The 17380-nt window shown below is 35.8% G+C and overlaps 1 protein-coding gene across 2 annotated transcripts in view; it reads left to right on the top strand.

Moving 5' to 3' along the window:
• The window catches only part of HOOK1 (hook microtubule tethering protein 1), a 99641-nt gene that overhangs the window by 12480 nt on the left and 69781 nt on the right, over nucleotides 1-17380 (top strand). Inside the window, exons 2-3 of one of the 2 annotated variants that reach the window (XM_037827082.1) lie at nucleotides 5247-5332; nucleotides 11121-11193. In XM_037827082.1, the coding sequence (XP_037683010.1) occupies nucleotides 5247-5332; nucleotides 11121-11193 (159 nt within the window). Of the gene's footprint in view, nucleotides 1-5206; nucleotides 5333-11120; nucleotides 11194-17380 lie in introns of both variants that reach the window. The other variant, XM_037827083.1, reaches the window with a different exon arrangement.

Below are 17380 nucleotides of genomic sequence, written 5' to 3'. Positions count from 1 at the left end.
TCATGTCACTGCTTTCAAATCTTCTGTGTATATACCAAGAAGTGAAATTGCTGGATCATAGGGTAATTCAATATCTAGTTTTCTGAGAAACCACCAAACTGTCTTCTAGAGTGGCTTGTACCATTATACAGTTCCATCAGCAATAAATAACAGTTTCAATTTCTCTACATCCTCTCCAGCATTTGTACTTTCCTGTTTGATGGTAGTCATTCGTATTGGTGTGAGTGATATCTCATTGTGGTCTTGATTTACATCTCTCTAATAGCTAGTGAAGATGAGCATTTTCTCATGTGTTTTTTAGCCATTTGTATTTCTTCTTCAGAGAAATGTCTTTTCATATCATTTGCCATTTTATAATTGGGCTGTTTGTACTATTGTTGTTGAGTTGTAGGATTTCTTTATATATGCAAGATATCAGTCTCTTATCAGATACCTGGTTTCCAAATATTTTCTCCCATTGAGTTGGCTGCCTCTTCCCCTTTTTGACAAATTCCTTTGAGGTACAGAAGCTTTTGATTTTGAGGCGTTTCCATTTTTCTATTTTTTCTTTCGATGCTTGTGCTTTGGGTGTAAGGTCTAGGAAGTCACCTTCTAATACTAGGTCTTGAAGATGTTTCTCTACATTATCTTCTAGGACTTTTATGGTTCTGTCTCTTACATTAAGGTCTTTGATCCACTGTGAGTTAATTTTTATGTAGGGTGTGAGATAGGGGTCCTCTTTCATTCTTTTTGTTATGGCTATCCAGGTCTCCCAGCTCCAATTGTTAAAGAGACTGTTCTGTCCTAGTTTAGTGGATTTGGAAGCCTTATCAAAAATCAGTCGACTGTGTATCTGGGGGTCTATTTCCAAACTGTCAATTCGATTCTGTTTATCGATATGTCTATGTTTATGCAAATACCATGCTGTTTTGACCACTGTAGCTTTATAGTAGGCTTCAAAGTCTGGAACTGTGATTCTTCCCACTTCGTTCTTCTTTTCTAAAATGATTTTGGTAATTTGAGGCCCCTTTCCCTTCCAAATAAATTTGATAACTAGCTTTTCTAAGTCTGCAAAGTAGGTTGTTGAAATTTGGATTGGGATTGCATTGAATCCATAAATCAGTTTGGATAGAATTGATATTTTGACTATTTAGTTTTCCTATCCATGAGCATGGAATTTTTTTTTCCACTTATTTAGGTTGTTTTTTTAAATTTCTTTTAGTAAAATTTTGTAATTTTCTGTGTAGAGTTCTTTTACATCTTTGGTTAATTTTATTCCTAGGTCCTTGATTTTTTTAGTTGCTATTGTGAATGGATTTTTTTTTTTTTTTGATTGCCTCTTCTGTTATATCATTACTAGTGTATAGGAACATTACTGACTTGTGTGCATTAATCTTTACATCCCACCATTCTGCTGAATTTGTTTATTAGCTCAAGTAGCTTTGTGGTCAGATTCTCAGGATTTTTCAAATATAAGATTCTATCATCTGCAAATAATGACAGTTTTACTTCTTCCTTTCCAATTTGGATACCTTGTATATCTTTATCTTGGCGAATTGCTCTGGCTAGATCTTCTAGCACAATGTTGAATAATAGAGGTGACAGTGCACATTCTTGTCTCATTCCTGATCTTAGGGGGAAGGCTTTCAGCCTCTCACCATTGAATATTATGCTTTATGTGTGATTTTCATATATGCCCTTTGAATACTCTTGCTAGCCCTTTACTCTTCTCTTCCCCTTCTGAAACACCAATGATTCTTATATTTGTGCACTTCATGTTGTCCATCATTTCCCTGAGAGCCATTTCAAATTTTTCAGTTTTTTTCACCATTCGTTCTTTTGTGCTTTCACTTTCCATCACCCTATCTTCGAGGTCGCTGATTCGTTCCTCTGCTTCTTGAAATCTCTGTTATGTACCTCAAGAATATTTTTAATTTGATGAACAGTATTTTTTATTTCCATAAGATCCGCTATTGTTTTATTTACTCTTGCAGATTCTTCTTTATGCTCTTCTAGGGTCTTCTTCGTTTCCTTTATATCCTGAGCCATAATATTGATGTTTGAGTGTACCTCTTTGATTAATTGCTCCAAATTTTGTGTCTGTTGCAGCTTTTTAATTTGTTCCTTTGGCTTGTCCATATCTTCTACATCTTATAAGTGTTTTGTAATTTTCTCTCGGCTTTGGGGCATTTGCTTATCTTGATGGGGTTATTTTGGTAAGTGCAGAATTAATTCAGCAGTTATATATAATTTTGTTTGCTGGAGTGCAGTTGTTTTCCAATTCTACCAGCAAGTGGCGCTCCTGAGACACAAGTTGCTGGAGTGCAGTTTTGCTATTTACCAGCAGGCAGTGCTCTCAAGTAGATCTTCAGACTTCTGTGTGGTGGGCGTAGTCCAGACCCAGTGGGGAACCAGTCAGTGCACCGGATCTCTGTGTGCTCTGGGGAATCCTGGTCCTGGGCTACGGCGTGGGCCCTGGGCAGGCAGAGAGCCTGATCAAGGGCATCCCACAGGTGGGATATAGGCCCTGCCTGCCGGTTCTCTGCTTGCCTTGTGCCCGCAAGTCTCTGGGGTGTGGGAGGGTCTCCCAATCACTGGTATGGTGTGTCTCCGTTCCCTGCTCCTCACTGCTGCATGCACCTAACATCTGTCGGGGGAGAGCAGTCGCCACCTGCTGGGTTCCCTCACGGAGCTCCCCACTGTCTGACTGAGAAGGCTCACCCCTCAGTAAACTCTCAAGGTAGGTGAGCCTACCTTTGCCCAGTAGTGGTTTTACTGCTGTCCGCTTGGGGGTCAGGGGTGGTCCGAATGGGGAATACACTTACCATGTCCCTCCAGTTGCCTCTGTCCTCTGTTTTTGTCAGGGGTCTCCTCCATGTATGGTGGGGGACCCTCTACTGCCAGCCAAACCCCGGAACCGTGGTCCCTGGTGTCCTCCCTCCCCTTTCCAGTTGCTTTCTTGGAGGAGGAGAAGCCCATTCCGCATTACCTACTCTGCCATCTTCTGGCAGTCTCCAGGCACTATTCTAAGTGCATTATGTTTGCCAATTAATTTAATTCTCACAACCATCCAGTGAGGTAGAAACTATTCTATTTCCAATTATATAGATGATGCTATTAAGGATTAAATAAATCCACATTTCTTGCCATGGCCCTTCAGAGTCCTAACCCCTGCCTGTCTTCTCAAACCCCTTGTCACTCCTTCCCCATCCCTCTCTGCACTACAAATCCAGTAATCTGAACTGGGTGCTCCTAAAAACCCTCTCTTCATGTATCTCTTCTTTTATTATGTTTCTACTTCCTAAAGCTTCCTTCCCCTGGCTTTTTTTTCTTTTCACTTAGAAATTATGCAGCTCATCCTCAGGACCTTCCTTTCAGGAATCATCTCTGAGAAGTCTTTTCTAAATATATATCCCGAATTAGATTAGATAGCACCTATTTTTTTTTTTAATTAAATTCAGTTTTATTGAAATACATTCCCATACCATAAAATCATCCATGGTGTACAATTAGCTGATCACAGTATGATCATGCAGTTCTGCATTCATCACCACAATCTATTTCTGAACATTTTCCTTACATCAGAAAGAATCAGAATAAGAAAAAAAAATGAAAGTAAAAAAGGACACCCAAATCACCCCCCCCCCCCCACATCCCACCCTATTTTTCATTTAGTTTTTGTCCCCATTTTTCTACTCATCCTTCCATACACTAGATAAAGGGAGTGTGATCCACAAGGCTTTTACAATCACACTGTCACCCCTTGTAATCTACATTGTTATACAGTTGTCTTCAGGAGTCCAGACTACTGGGTTGGATTTGATAGTTTCAGGTATTTACTTCTAGCTATTCCAATACATTAAAACCTAAGAGGTGTTATCTATATAGTGCATAAGAATGTCCACCAGATTGACTTCTCAACTCCATTTGAAATCTCTGAGCCACTGAAACTATTTCATCTCATTTCACATCCCCCTTTTGGTCAAGAAGATATTCTCAATCCCATGATGCTGTGTCCAGATTCATTCCCGGGAGTCATATCCTGCGTTGCCAGGGAGATTTACACCCCTGGGAGTCGGGTCCCATGTAGCAGGGAGGGCAGTGTGTTCACCTGCCAAGGTGGCTCAGTTAGAGAGAGAGAGAGGGCCACATCTGAGCAACAGAGAGTTACTCAGGGGGAGACTCTTAGGCACAATTATATGCAAGTTTAGCCTCTCCTTTGCAGTAATGAGCTTCCTAAGGGCAAGTCCCATGATAGAGGGCTCAAGATAACACCTATTTTTCAGAACGTTTTGTGCACACTACAATCATGGTACTTCCACATTGTGCAGAAATGGTTTATGTCTTTTTATCCTTAATCCTTGACTGAAGCTACTTGAGGGAAGAAACCTGGTGATTTTCCTTTGGAACCCCATCCTGTACCACAGTGTCCTGCTTAGAGTAGGAACTTAGGTATCTCTGTGTACTTTGAAAGTAACTGTGACTAGTTTTAGTTTGTCTGTGTCATTCTTCCATGTTGTATTGGGGAAATGAGGACAGATTTTTAGAATCTGAAAATACATAGAACAATTAGTGGAAGATAATTTTATTGGATTAAGATAGTTAATTTCATGGTAAACTAAGGAATTAAGTGATAAACTGAGGGAAGAAGATCAATAGGTATGGGAAAAGAGAATTATATATTTAGTTTAAGATCCTTATGGGTTCAGGTTAGATTTGTAGAAAGTGTACGATTCATTTTATCTCTGTTAGAATTTGCTATGTAAAAAATTTTTCTAACTTGTATTTGTATTTTTCTATCTTGTGTTATTCATACATACATGAATATTTAGCAAATAGAGACTTGAAAAGTCAGTAAGATCTAAAGCCATACTAGGTAGAAGATACTGCTATGGGGGCCCTTGGTTGATGTCCATGCCCTGAGGTTTATTGTGGGATGGCAGATGCAGATACTGTCTTCAGATCTGATTGATAAACTGTCATCAGTTACAGTCTTGACATTTCTAAGCTTTGTGCTCCTATGAAATAAGAAGGAAATTTTCACTTACAAATGTTAGATTATCTTAAAGTTCTTTTTCTATTATTTTCCCAAAAATACACAAAACAACAGACTATTACTATCTTAAGAGTCTGCATGTGGCTTTTTATTCAGAAGTTCTGAATTACTTCATACATGTCATCAGTGTATTTAGTGATCTTTTTTTTTTTTTTTAATGCTTCTCTGTAGGTATCAAAAATCAGTAGTCATTTGCTTCCTGTCATTTCAGCTGCAGACATTCAATACTGCTGCACCTTGTCAAGATGTCAAACAGCTAACTAATGGAGTGGCCATGGCCCAGGTTCTTCATCAAATGTGAGTGTTGATTCTGACTCTTTCTGAAAACAGTTGCAAACCCAATATCAAGCTCTAGAAGGAGAAAAACTTAGACTTTTACTCTAAAGGTTATTGAAACTTTATCCTATCAATACATGAAAGCATATAGTACTAAGGCATTCTTGCAACTAGAGAACAAAAAAATTTACCACTTTATTATTCTTTTCTTATTCGTAGAGAGACATTTTAATTAAATTATCAAATAGGATTCTTATTTATTGAAGATATTTTATTTTAAACTTGTTCTGTATATGTTTACAAGATTTTAGTAACTATAAAAAGAAACATTGAATGAATGATATAATTGCTTCTCATGTTTCCTTTAGCTATACTATTGTCTTAAAAGTATCACTGCATCGAGATTGTTATCTTAGAGGTTATTGAAGCATGGAAACATCAAATACCTGATTTGGAAAAAATATAGACTTAAATTTTAAAATCTATTTCTGAATTAATATTAGTAATTCTATAAGTCCGTCAGTAATGCAACAATGTATGAGTGAAATTTGAAATCACAGATGCTAAAGAACTTTAGCCAGAAAAGTGATTCTGTTTAGGCTGTCTATTTTTATGTCAGAGTCCTTGTATTTGCCAAACAGTGTACAAGGATTGAAGTTATAAAGTCTACAATATGAACTGTGACATTAGGGGGATAACATGGCCAATTCTGTAGTCATAATCAATAATATGCATATCAGTTTATATTAGCTTACTTTCATGATAATTTATCTTCAGTGAGACTAGAATCATCTCTGCTTCACTGTCTTATAGTCAAAGATTATTTATTTAACTGTAGACTTCATATTGTAAAGGCTTGTGGTGATTCGCATTGAAAACCATGTAGATAGGTTAGTAAAAATCATTACTACTCTTAAAAATCAGCTTAAAATTATATCAAAATCCTAGTTATTTGGAGTCTTGAAAATGGTGTAATTTGAGTAGGCAAATTTTATGGTTAACTCAAGAGAAAGATTAAATGATTAATTAATCATTTTTTAAATGAACTTAATATTTTGGGTGCAGTCCTCCTCAAATATGCCTTATTCTCCTGCCTTTTATAAAACATTTCTTATGTATTTTATTTATTTATACTCTGGTTTCAAAGTGAATTTAAATGGTCAGAGTCAAACATTCTGAATATGGTCCTTTGTCAGACATTTAAGAAAGCTGTTACTGTTTTTTGTCTTTCTATACCTTGCCTCCTTCTCATCACAGTATTTGTGGGGATTAGGATAGGGGTAGCTACATTGTGTTTGGTATGGATGTAAGGTTGGTGCACATTCACCCACTCCATTAGTACATCCAAAGATGTCATTCGTATGTATTGGAGTGGGCTGTAGTGGCTTTATGCCACAATACAATAAAAGAGACTTATTTTGACCATGATGCTTTTAGCTCTTTGACCCCCAAACTCTAGGATTGTGTCTGATGCTTAGATTAGGGTCAGGTAAATTATAGTTGAACCGTATGCTTTATCACTAACTGATTTTTCCACAATCTGTAGGATTCTGGGATTCTACTGTTATTACTGATTCTCTCTGTTCTCTTTGCTTTTCTCTATTTTTGTTCTTACTTTTGTCTCTTAATGTCTTCTAATAGTTTTCCTGCAGGAAAAATCAAGTATTCAGCCAATTAGGTCTTTTTCTTCTTAAAGCAAATAGCCTGTCACCTCAAATTGGGCCTAAGTTTTCTTTTCGCTTTATTTGCTTGTTTTTGCATGTTTAGGTTATTCACCTTCTTATTGTTCAAGGACCATTTTTTTTTTTCTTTTCTTTTCTTTTTTAACCCTTGTGCATTTCTGCAGCTTTGTGGAAGTCTGGATCCTGGATAGTGAGATTTATATCATATGTTATCCTTCCTATGAAAAGAGCAAATTTCGTCATATTTCTTTGAATATTTCAAAGTATTTTAGCATGTGTTACAATTTATCACATTTTGTATTAGTAGCTATTGTGACTCATGTCAGATGGCATCAAAGTTGTTACTGAAGGTGAGAAGGTAAATTTTGCTCTTTATGAAAGTAGCCATATTTGACCAATAATTCTTTCCTTATTTACCTGTGCAGATATGCATTTAAATAATAAAGTTTGTAAAAGTGATATCCAACTATATGTCTCTATGTCTCAGCTAGGGGTCTTCAGGTCCTTACAAGGCTAAATATTATCTTTAGTCTGTTCACATAATATATACCTCTTTTTCAAATGTGTGTAGACTCTATTATTTGAAAAACTTAATTATTTTTAAATTATTGATATTACTGTAGTCTTTTGTCATCATTTTCTCTATCAGTGGGTTTTAAAAGTACAGTTATCATAGGGATTCAAAATTTATTTTGAAGTTTAAAAGGATCTTCCTACTTAAAGACTGGGAATCAATGATTTGAAACATAAAGGCCTCTATTAAGATTGTCAGGTAAGTTGATTATAATTTCTGAAAGACAGTTTTAGGAGAGAAACTTTTTTATTTAAAAAATATATATTTATTTTCTTTTTCTTAAGAAAAGCTGTAACAGGCTGAAATCCTTCTTATTAGCACATATTTTTATTTTAGTCTGGAGGGAAGTGGTAACTACTGTATATAGAGTACATGCCCCTTCTTCCAAAAGAAAAACCTAGCTTTGTCAGTTTAACCTCACATAACTTCTCTGCTTATTTCTGCTATTTCTGATTAGACTATTTTTTAATTCAGTTTTATTGAGATATAGTCACATACCATACAGTTATCCATAGTGTACAATCAACTGTTTACAGTACCATCATATAATTGTGCATTCACCACAATCTTTGAACATTTTCCTTACTCGCTCCCAAAATAAAAACAAGAATAAAAATAAAAGTAAAAAAGAATACCCAAATCAATCCATCCTCCTCCATCCCACCCTATTTTTGTCCCCATTTTTCTACTCATCTGTCTATATGCTGGATAAAGGGATGTGAGCCACAAGGTTTTCACTATCACATGGCTACAGCATGTAAGCTACATAGTTAGACTGTCTTCAAGAATCAAGGCTACTGGGATGCAGCACAACAATTCTAGGTATTTCCTTCTAGCTATTCCAGTACACCAAAAACTAAAAAGGGATATCTATATAGTGCATAAGAATGCCCTCCAGAGTGACCTCTTGACTCCATTTGAAATCTCTCAGCCACTGAAACTTTATTTTGTTTCATTTCACTTACCCCTTTTAGTCAAGAAGTTTTTCTTATTCCCACGATGCTGGGTCCAAGTTCATCCCCGGGAGCCATATCCCTCATTTCCAGGGAGATTTACGTCTGTAGGAATCATGTCCCACATAGGGGGAGGGACTAGTCACCCGCCATCTGACTTGACATTTTTGCAAAGGGGAAAAGAATGCGACAGAGAATGTAGTATACTCAGAGGCCATAAGCATCATGCATTTATTTATTCATTCTTTCATTTTATTATTAAAATAATAAAACACCATGATAGCCAGCATTTGAATAAGATGCTGTCATAGGTCCCATGAATATGTTATTTTGTTTAACTTCTGTGAAGTAGATATTATTTTTCATATTCAAATTATAGATGAGGAAACTGAACTGAAGCCCAGAGAAAGTGAAATGAACAAAGGTAGGATTTGACCTATTTGGCCAGACTCAAAAGCTAGTGCTCTTAATCAGCCATAATCGTTGAAATTTAGTGTCTTGGACTTCTCTTTATGGGTTATCACTTTGGTCTTGTAATAAAATGAAAGCTACTGAAAGATTTATTTGGAACACTTTGAAAGGCTAGATGTACGTGCCCAAAGTACAGATCGCAGTTTGATGTGTTACACGCAGAAAGCCTTTTGATTATTCAGTAAGAATAGTCTCGGGATATCCACTGAAGAGACACGACTGTTTTGTTTATAGAAGCCAGTAGGTATTCCTTACTATCTGAATTTAGCTGGCATAATTGTGGAAGACAGATAACATGGGTTGAGTTAAAAAATAATCATGTAGCAATTCTGACAGTTTTATTAGGAAATAATTGGGCAGTATTTTGTTTCATTAGTCCTGTGTCCCATTCTTATTTGATACCCCTTGAGTTCATTGGAGTTATGGGAAATATAAGCAAAAGAAACTAATTGTTGGGGGCCAAGAAGCTAGTTAAGGCGTATGTCACAATATGGTAAAGAAAAAGATATGGCCAGAGAGTTCTGAGGTCGGATATCAAATTTATTAGTGGAAAGATTGGCTGTCATTGTATTTGAGAAAGGAGAGTTAGTTTATAAGAAAGAAAGCAGAAGATATATTTTTATGCAGAAGTTAGAACATGTTTTCCAATTAGGGCTAAGATTGATGTGGGATGGAAAAGAAAAAGAAGAATGAAGACAAAAGGAGAAATCAGAATAGATTATCTCTAGATCCAATTTCTAAAGATAATTGCAGCTTAGAATCATATATTTAGATTTTCTTGGAGTCAGTTAGAAGATCAGCATATACCTCTTTTGTGTTATACTTTTTTTACTCATCCTGATTTAAAAAGAAAGTAAATTTATTTTGACAGTTTGGGTACATTAACTAAATTAATTCAGTCATTTCTGGTAAATACTGTGTTAGCAGTGTATCATTTACACATTTAACTAAATTGTTTTGATAATTGTAGCATTAGCCTAGGAAAAATTGAGGAAAATCAAGATTAGTTTTCTCAAAAGAAAATAGTCACAAATTTCAAATAGATAAATTGAAAATGGTAAAACCATTTTGGGCTGTACCAGCCAGAAGTGAGATCATCTGTATTAGAATATCTGAGATAGACTAGTTTCTATAAGCAAATGGGACTAGACCTTGTGTTCTGGTTTCAGCTTTGTATTTTTAAATACAACTTTGGAAAAGAATTCTTTTAAACTTTTCCCCCACTTTAGTTGGCTTATAAAGTAGAATTTTAGATGAGACCTCTAAGACCTATTCCAGCACTAATTTTCTGTGATTTTGTAGTTACTTGTTTTGTTCAACTATTAGAACTATTATCACATTTGAATTGAGTGTATTATTTGCACTCCTGGCATTCCCCCTTTAATAACTGTTTCTCTGAAAGTCAGAATATTAATTATTCATCTTGTTAATCTTCAGTTGCCTACTCAGAGCAAGCATCCAAACATTTGTTGAAAGAATAAAATTTTATTATTATTATAGTCCATTATTTATAGTCAAATGATTTTCCTCAAAAATCTGATATAGCAATTCTTTATCTTGGTCTTTCAATATCAGTGTAGAAGTTTATTTCTAATTAAAACAATATTTATCCTTATATATTTCTCAGTTAAAGTCATTTGCCTTGATTATAATCAAATAGATTGTTTGGGCTTTGCCATGTACTGGTGTCACTTGGGGCAAATTACTTAATCTCTGTCATCCTCAGTTCCCTGAAGAGTAAATTTGGGAATAATGATAGTTTCTTTGCCAAATTATTATGACATTTAATTGAAGTAATATGGGAAAGCATCAAGTGAAGTGCTTGATACATAGACGCTCATTAAAATATTAGTTTCTTGCTAACATGGTGCCTACCATGAAATATTTAATACATGTTAAATTGAAAATGTTAGTAATTTAAGTAATCTAACATGGGAAACTCCAAAAGAAATCCTCAGGAATCACAAAAAATTCAGTGGGTTCATTTAAGTAATTTTTACTATTCATATTAGCTCAAGGACAGGCTTTAAAATGTAAAATAACTTTCTCTTGATTCTGTTTGGTATTCTTAATGTTTTTCATGTAATAAAAGTCATCTTAATGTTTATTGTTTTTTTTTTTTGTTTTAGTGATGTAACTTGGTTCAATGAATCTTGGTTAAGCCGAATTAAAGAAGATGTTGGTGAAAACTGGAGAATAAAGGTATGTAGAATGAATGTGAAGAAGCACTTGATCCAAAGAGTGTTCCTAAAATTAGCACTAAGCCCAACTAAACCTTTTTTTAAAAATAAACTGAAGTATAATTTACATACTTAAAATGGGTGCTTTGTATTGTGTACAGTTGGAGTTTTGATGAATGTGTATCTTCATGTGTAACCATCATCATAATCAAGATAAAGAACATTTCCATCTACCCCAAACATTTCCATATCCCCTTCCAGTTAATCCCCACCCCTTGCCCAGCCCTCGTCAGCTGCAGATCTGGTTTCTGCCACCAAAGAATTCATTTCTGGAGTTCCGTCTAAATGGAATCAGTCAGACTGTAATTTTTGGGTTTGTCTTCTTTCACTTAACAAGGGGCTGAGACTCATCCATGTTGCATGTTTCACTTATTTCTTTTTATTGCTGAGTAGTATTTCATTACATTGATACACTGCAATTTGTTCAGCATTTACCTGTTGATAGATGCTTGAGTTTTTATTTTAGTTATAAATAAAACTGCTATGAACATTCATGTATTGAGGTTTTGAGTCTACCATATATTCAGTTTCTCTTGAGTAAATTCCTGAGTGGAATTGTTGAGTTGTATGGTAAGATATGTTTAACCTTCTAAGAAACTTCCAAACTGATTTTATACTTTTTGAGTCAGTTTTTTGTAGCTTTCAAGGCATTTGTTTGTTTTTATCTTGGTTGTTTTATTTGTTGGCATACAGTTGTTCTTAACTGTATTATTATGCTAAAGTATGCTAAGGACTTTAGTGATGTTCCTGCTTTCTTTCTTGATATTGGTAATTTGTAACTTTCCTATCTTTTCCTTGATCAGTTAGCTAGAGGGTTTTCAATTTTATTAATTTTTTTTTAAAGCACCAGCTTATTTTCATTGTTTTTTTTCTCTACTTTGATCTTTATTATTTATTCTCCTAACTTAGAGTTTAAGCTGCCTTTTTAATGTGAATGCTTACATCATAAACCTTGGGTCTTTTGTTTTCAAATATTAAGCACTGCCTTAGCCACATTCCACACATTTTGGCATAGTATGTTTTTATTTTCATTAAGTTCAATAAATTGTTAATTTCCCTTTTGATTTCTCCTTTGATCCATAGGTAATTTAGAAGTTGGTATTTTAAAATCTAAAAATTTGAAGATTTTCCAGGTGTATTTCTTTTATTGATTTATTGATTCCTGATTTAAATCCATTTTTTTGGGGGGAACACACTCTGTATTATCTCAATTCTTTTACATTTTATGTAGACTTATTTTGTGACCTAACATATGAACTGTCTTGGCTGATGTTCTATGTACACTTGAAAAGAATATGTATTCTGTAGGTATTCTGTAAATATGGATTAAGTCAAGTTTGTTGATACTGTTGCTTAAATCTTTTATGTCCTTAATGATTTTCTTATTCTATCAATTACACAGAGAGAAGTCCTTAAATCTCTAATGATCATTACAGATTTGTCATTTTTTTCTTTCCATCCTGTTAATTTTTATTTCATGTATTTTGAACATGTTACTAGGTTCATACACATTAAGTTTTTATGTCTTCTTGATGAATTAATCCATTTATCATTATGAAATGCCTCTCTTTATCACTGGTATTATCCCGTGTTCTGAAATCTATAATGTCTGATTAATATAGCAAATCTAGTTTTGTCATTATTATTGTTTACATGACATCTTTTTCCACCCTTTTAATCTGTGTCTTTTTTAATTTTTTAATTTATTTTTATTGAGGTTGTTCACATTCCATACAGTTATCCAGAGATCCGAAGTGTACAATCAGTTGTCCATGGTACAATCACACAGCTGTGCATCCATCACCACAATTACTTTTTATTGAATTTTTAGCACATTTTCATTACTCTAGAAAAGAAATACAGACAAACAAAAAGGAAACTCAAGTCCTCCCATACCCCTAACCACCTCACCTCCATTATTGAATCATGGTACATTTGTTGCTGTTGATGAAAGAATATTAAAATACTAACTGTAGTATATAGTTTGCAATAGGTATATATTTCTTCCCTATATGCCCCTCTATTATTAACTTCTAGTTGTATTGTCATACATTTGTTATGGTTCATGGAAGAGTTTTCTAATATTTGTACAGTTAATCATGGACATTGCCCACCATAGGATTCAGTTTTTATATATTCCCATCTTTTGACCTCTAACTTTCCTTCTGGTGACATATATGACTCTGAGCTTCCCCTTTCCACCTCATTCACGCACCATTCTGTACTGTTAGTTATTCTCACATCTTGCTACCGACACCTGTGTTCATTTCCAAACATGTAAGTTCATCCTAGTTGAACATTCTCCTCATTCTAAGCAACCACTCCCCATTCTTAAGCCTTGTCCTATATTTTGGTACCTTATATTTCATGTTTATGAGTTTACGTATTATAATAAGTTCATATCGGTGAGACCCTGCAATATTTGTCCTTATGTGCCTGACTTATTTCACTCAATGTAGTGCCCTCAAGGTTTCTTCAACCCATTTTTTTTAAGATGATTTTGTTCACACCCCATATATTCCATCCTAAGAAAACAATCGTTGGTTCCCTGTATAGTCACGCATTTATGTATTCGCCACCATCCACCACTATCTATATAAAGACATCTCCATTTCTTCCACAAAGAGGGAGGAAGAGTCAAAGAAGGTAGAAAGACAAAAGAAAAAGAAAGAAAAAACAAAACAAAGCATGACAGCTAGGAAGCAACAAAAGGAAAGACAGCATTAAACTAAAGTAGAATAAAGAGTCAGACAACATCACTAATGCCAGGAATCCCATACCCCTCCCTTATGTCCCCCTCTTATATGCATTTAGCTTTGTTATATTGCCTTTGTTACATTAAAGGCAGCATAATACAATGTTTCTGTTAATTATAGTCTCTAGTTTGCATTGATTGTATTTTCTCCCCAATATCCTATTTTTAAGACCATGCAAAGTTGACATTCATTTGTTCTCCCTCATTTAAAAACAAATTTGTGACAGCTTGGGCAAGATGGTGGCATAGAGAGGGGTGGAAGCTAAGTAGTCCCCCTGGAACAACTGAAAAAAACCAGAAGCAACTAGTAAATAATCCAGAATAACTGCGGGGGGAAAAACGAGACCGTCCACTGATCATACACCAACCTGAATTGGGGGGAATGCCCAAGATCACAGCATAAAATCTGTAAGTAAAACTTGCGGATCCAAGTTGCGAGACCCCCTCCCCCACAGCCCGAGCTGCAAAGCCTCGTGGTGCCACAGAGAAGCTGTCTCCCAGCAAGCGAATATAGCTCAGCTGAGCTCCAACTCGTGTTTTAAGTAGCGAGTGTGAACTGCTCACTACAGGTACAAATCCCCAAAGAACAGACAGAGGCTTTGGGTGACGACTGACCTTGGAGAGCTGGAGGGTCGCCTTGGACTAGGTCTGAAGGGGACTATCTGTTTCTTTTCGGCTCAGTGGAGAAAGCCCCAGTCATTTTCAGTTTCCAGGGCTGTGACTCAGAGAAGGGTGGAGACAGCACAAGCAGAGAGAGACCATTGAAATGCTAATGACTTCCCCCTAGGCGTTCTATCTTCTCTAAGAGGAAAGGGGTGGGGCCCTTTCCATTCAGAACCAGACCCCAGAGCCTGGGGGAACATGGTCATACCTCCTCACACCAGTCAAGAATTATAGGCTAACAGGCATCACCTGCTGGGCAGAAAAGCACAGTGACCTGAGGAATCACAGGGTGGAGCAATTTTCTAAGACACACCCTCAGGGAAACAAGATACTGAATATTTCTTCCCTCTGGGACCTGAGCCTGTTCTGGTCTGGGAAAACCTGAATTGGATAACCAAGGAAACCATGCCTAGACAACAGAAAATTACAACTTACACTAAGAAAAACAAAGTTATGGCCCAGTCAAAGGAACAAATGTACACTTCAACTGAGATACAGGAATTTAAACAACTAATGCTAAATCAATTCAAAAAGTTTAGAGAAGATATTGCAAAAGAGATAGAGGCTGTAAAGAAAACAGTGGGCATACGTAAGGTAGAAATCGAAAGTTCAAAAAAACAACTAGTAGAATCTATGGAAATGAAAGGCACAACACAAGAGATGAAAGACACAATGGAAACATACAACAGCAGCTCTCAAGAGGCAGAAGAGAACACTCAGGAACTGGAGAACAAAACACCTCAAAGCCTACATGCAAAGGAGCAGATGGAGAAAAGAATAAAAAAATGTGAGCAATGTCTCCGGGAACTTAAGGATGAAACAAAGTACAATAATGTATGTATCATTGGTGTCCCAGAAGGAGAAGAGAAGGGAAAAGAGGCAGAAGCAATAATAGAGGAAATAATTAATGAAAATTTCCTGTCTCTTATGAAAGACATAAAATTACAGATCCAAGAAGCGCAGCGTACTCTACACAGAAGAGATATGAATAGGCCTACGCCAAGACACTTAATAATGAGGTTATCAAATGTCAAAGACAAAGAGAGAATCCTGAAAGCAGCAAGAGAAAAGTGATCCATTACATACAAAGGAAGCTTAATAAGACTATGTGCGGATCTCTCAGCAGAAACCATGGAGGCAAGAAGGAAGTGGTGTGATATATTTAAGATACTGAAAGAGAAAAACCGCCAACTAAGAATCCTATATCCAGCAAAGCTGTCCTTCAAATATGAGGGAGAGCTCAAAATATTTTCTGACAGACAATGAGAGACTTTGTGAACAAGACACCCTCCCTATAGGAAATACTAAAGGGAGCACTACAGAGTGATAGAAGACAGGAGTGTGTGGTTTGGAACACAATTTTGGGAGATGGTAGCACAATAATGTAAGTACACTTAACAAAGATATCTATGAATACGGTTGAGAGAGGAAGGTTGGGAGCATGTGAGACACCAGAGTAAAGGAGGAAAGATAAAGACTGGGACTGTGTAACTTGCTGAAATCTAGAGTGTTCAACAATTGTGATAAAATGTACAAATATGTGCTTTTATGAGGGAGAACAAGCAAATGTCAACCTTGCAAGGTGTTAAAAATGGGGAGACATTGGAGGAGGGATGCAATCAACATAAACTAGAGACTGTAACTAATAGAATCATTGTATTATGCTTCCTTTAATGTAACAAAGGTGATATACCAAGGTAAATACAGATAATAGGGGGGGATAGAGGAGGCGTGTTAGACACTTGACATTGGTGGTATTGTCTGATTCTTTACCCTACTGTGATTTAAGGTTATTTTTTCTTTTCTTTTCCTGCTTCCTAGCTTCCATTTTTTTTCCTCTTTCTTTTGCCTCTCTGCCTTCTTTGACTCTCTCTCCTGCCTTGTGGAGGAAATGTAGATGCCCTTATATAGATAGTGGTGAAGATGGTGAACACATAAATATATATGACCGTACAGAGAACCATTGATTATTTACTTAGGATGGAATGTATGGTGAGTGAACAAAACCATATAAAAAAAAATGGGTTGATGAGAAAACCTCGAGGGCAATATACTGAGTGAAATAAGCCAGACACATAAGGACAATTATTGCAGGGTCTCACTGATAGGAACTAATTATAATATGTAAACTCATAGACATGAAATATAAGGTACCAAGATATAGGACGAGGCTTAAGAATGGGGAGCGGTTGCTTAGTATGAGAAGAATGTTCAACTAGGATGAACTTAAATGTTTGGAAATGAACAGACGTGTCAGTAGCAAGATGTGAGAGTAACTAACAGTGCCGAATGGTGTGTGAATGAGATGGAAAGGGGAAGCTCAGAGTCATATATGTCACCAGAAGGAAAGTTGGAGGTCAAAAGATGGGGAATGTATAAAACTGAAACCTGTGGTGGGCAATGTCCATGATCAACTGTACAAATACTAGAAATCTCTTCCATGAACCATAACAAATGTATGACAATACAACTAGAAGTTAATAATAGATGGGCATATAGGGAAAAAAGATATACCTATTGCAAACTATATACTACAGTTAGTAGTATTTCAACATTTTTTCATAAACAGTAACAAATGTACTATACCAACACTACGAGTCAACAATTGAGGGGGGTTGGTTAGGGATAGGGGAGGATTCAAGTTTCCTTTCTTTTTTTCTTTTTTCATCTTTCATTTTATTTCTTGCCTGGAGTAATGAAAAGTTTCTAAAAATTGAACAGAAATTAAGTG

Source organism: Choloepus didactylus, chromosome 2, assembly GCF_015220235.1.
Source record: "Choloepus didactylus isolate mChoDid1 chromosome 2, mChoDid1.pri, whole genome shotgun sequence".
In the NCBI taxonomy this organism is placed as follows: domain Eukaryota; kingdom Metazoa; phylum Chordata; class Mammalia; order Pilosa; family Megalonychidae; genus Choloepus; species Choloepus didactylus.
Note: the sequence above shows the minus strand (reverse complement) of the source record. Positions and strands in the feature narration are given on the sequence as shown.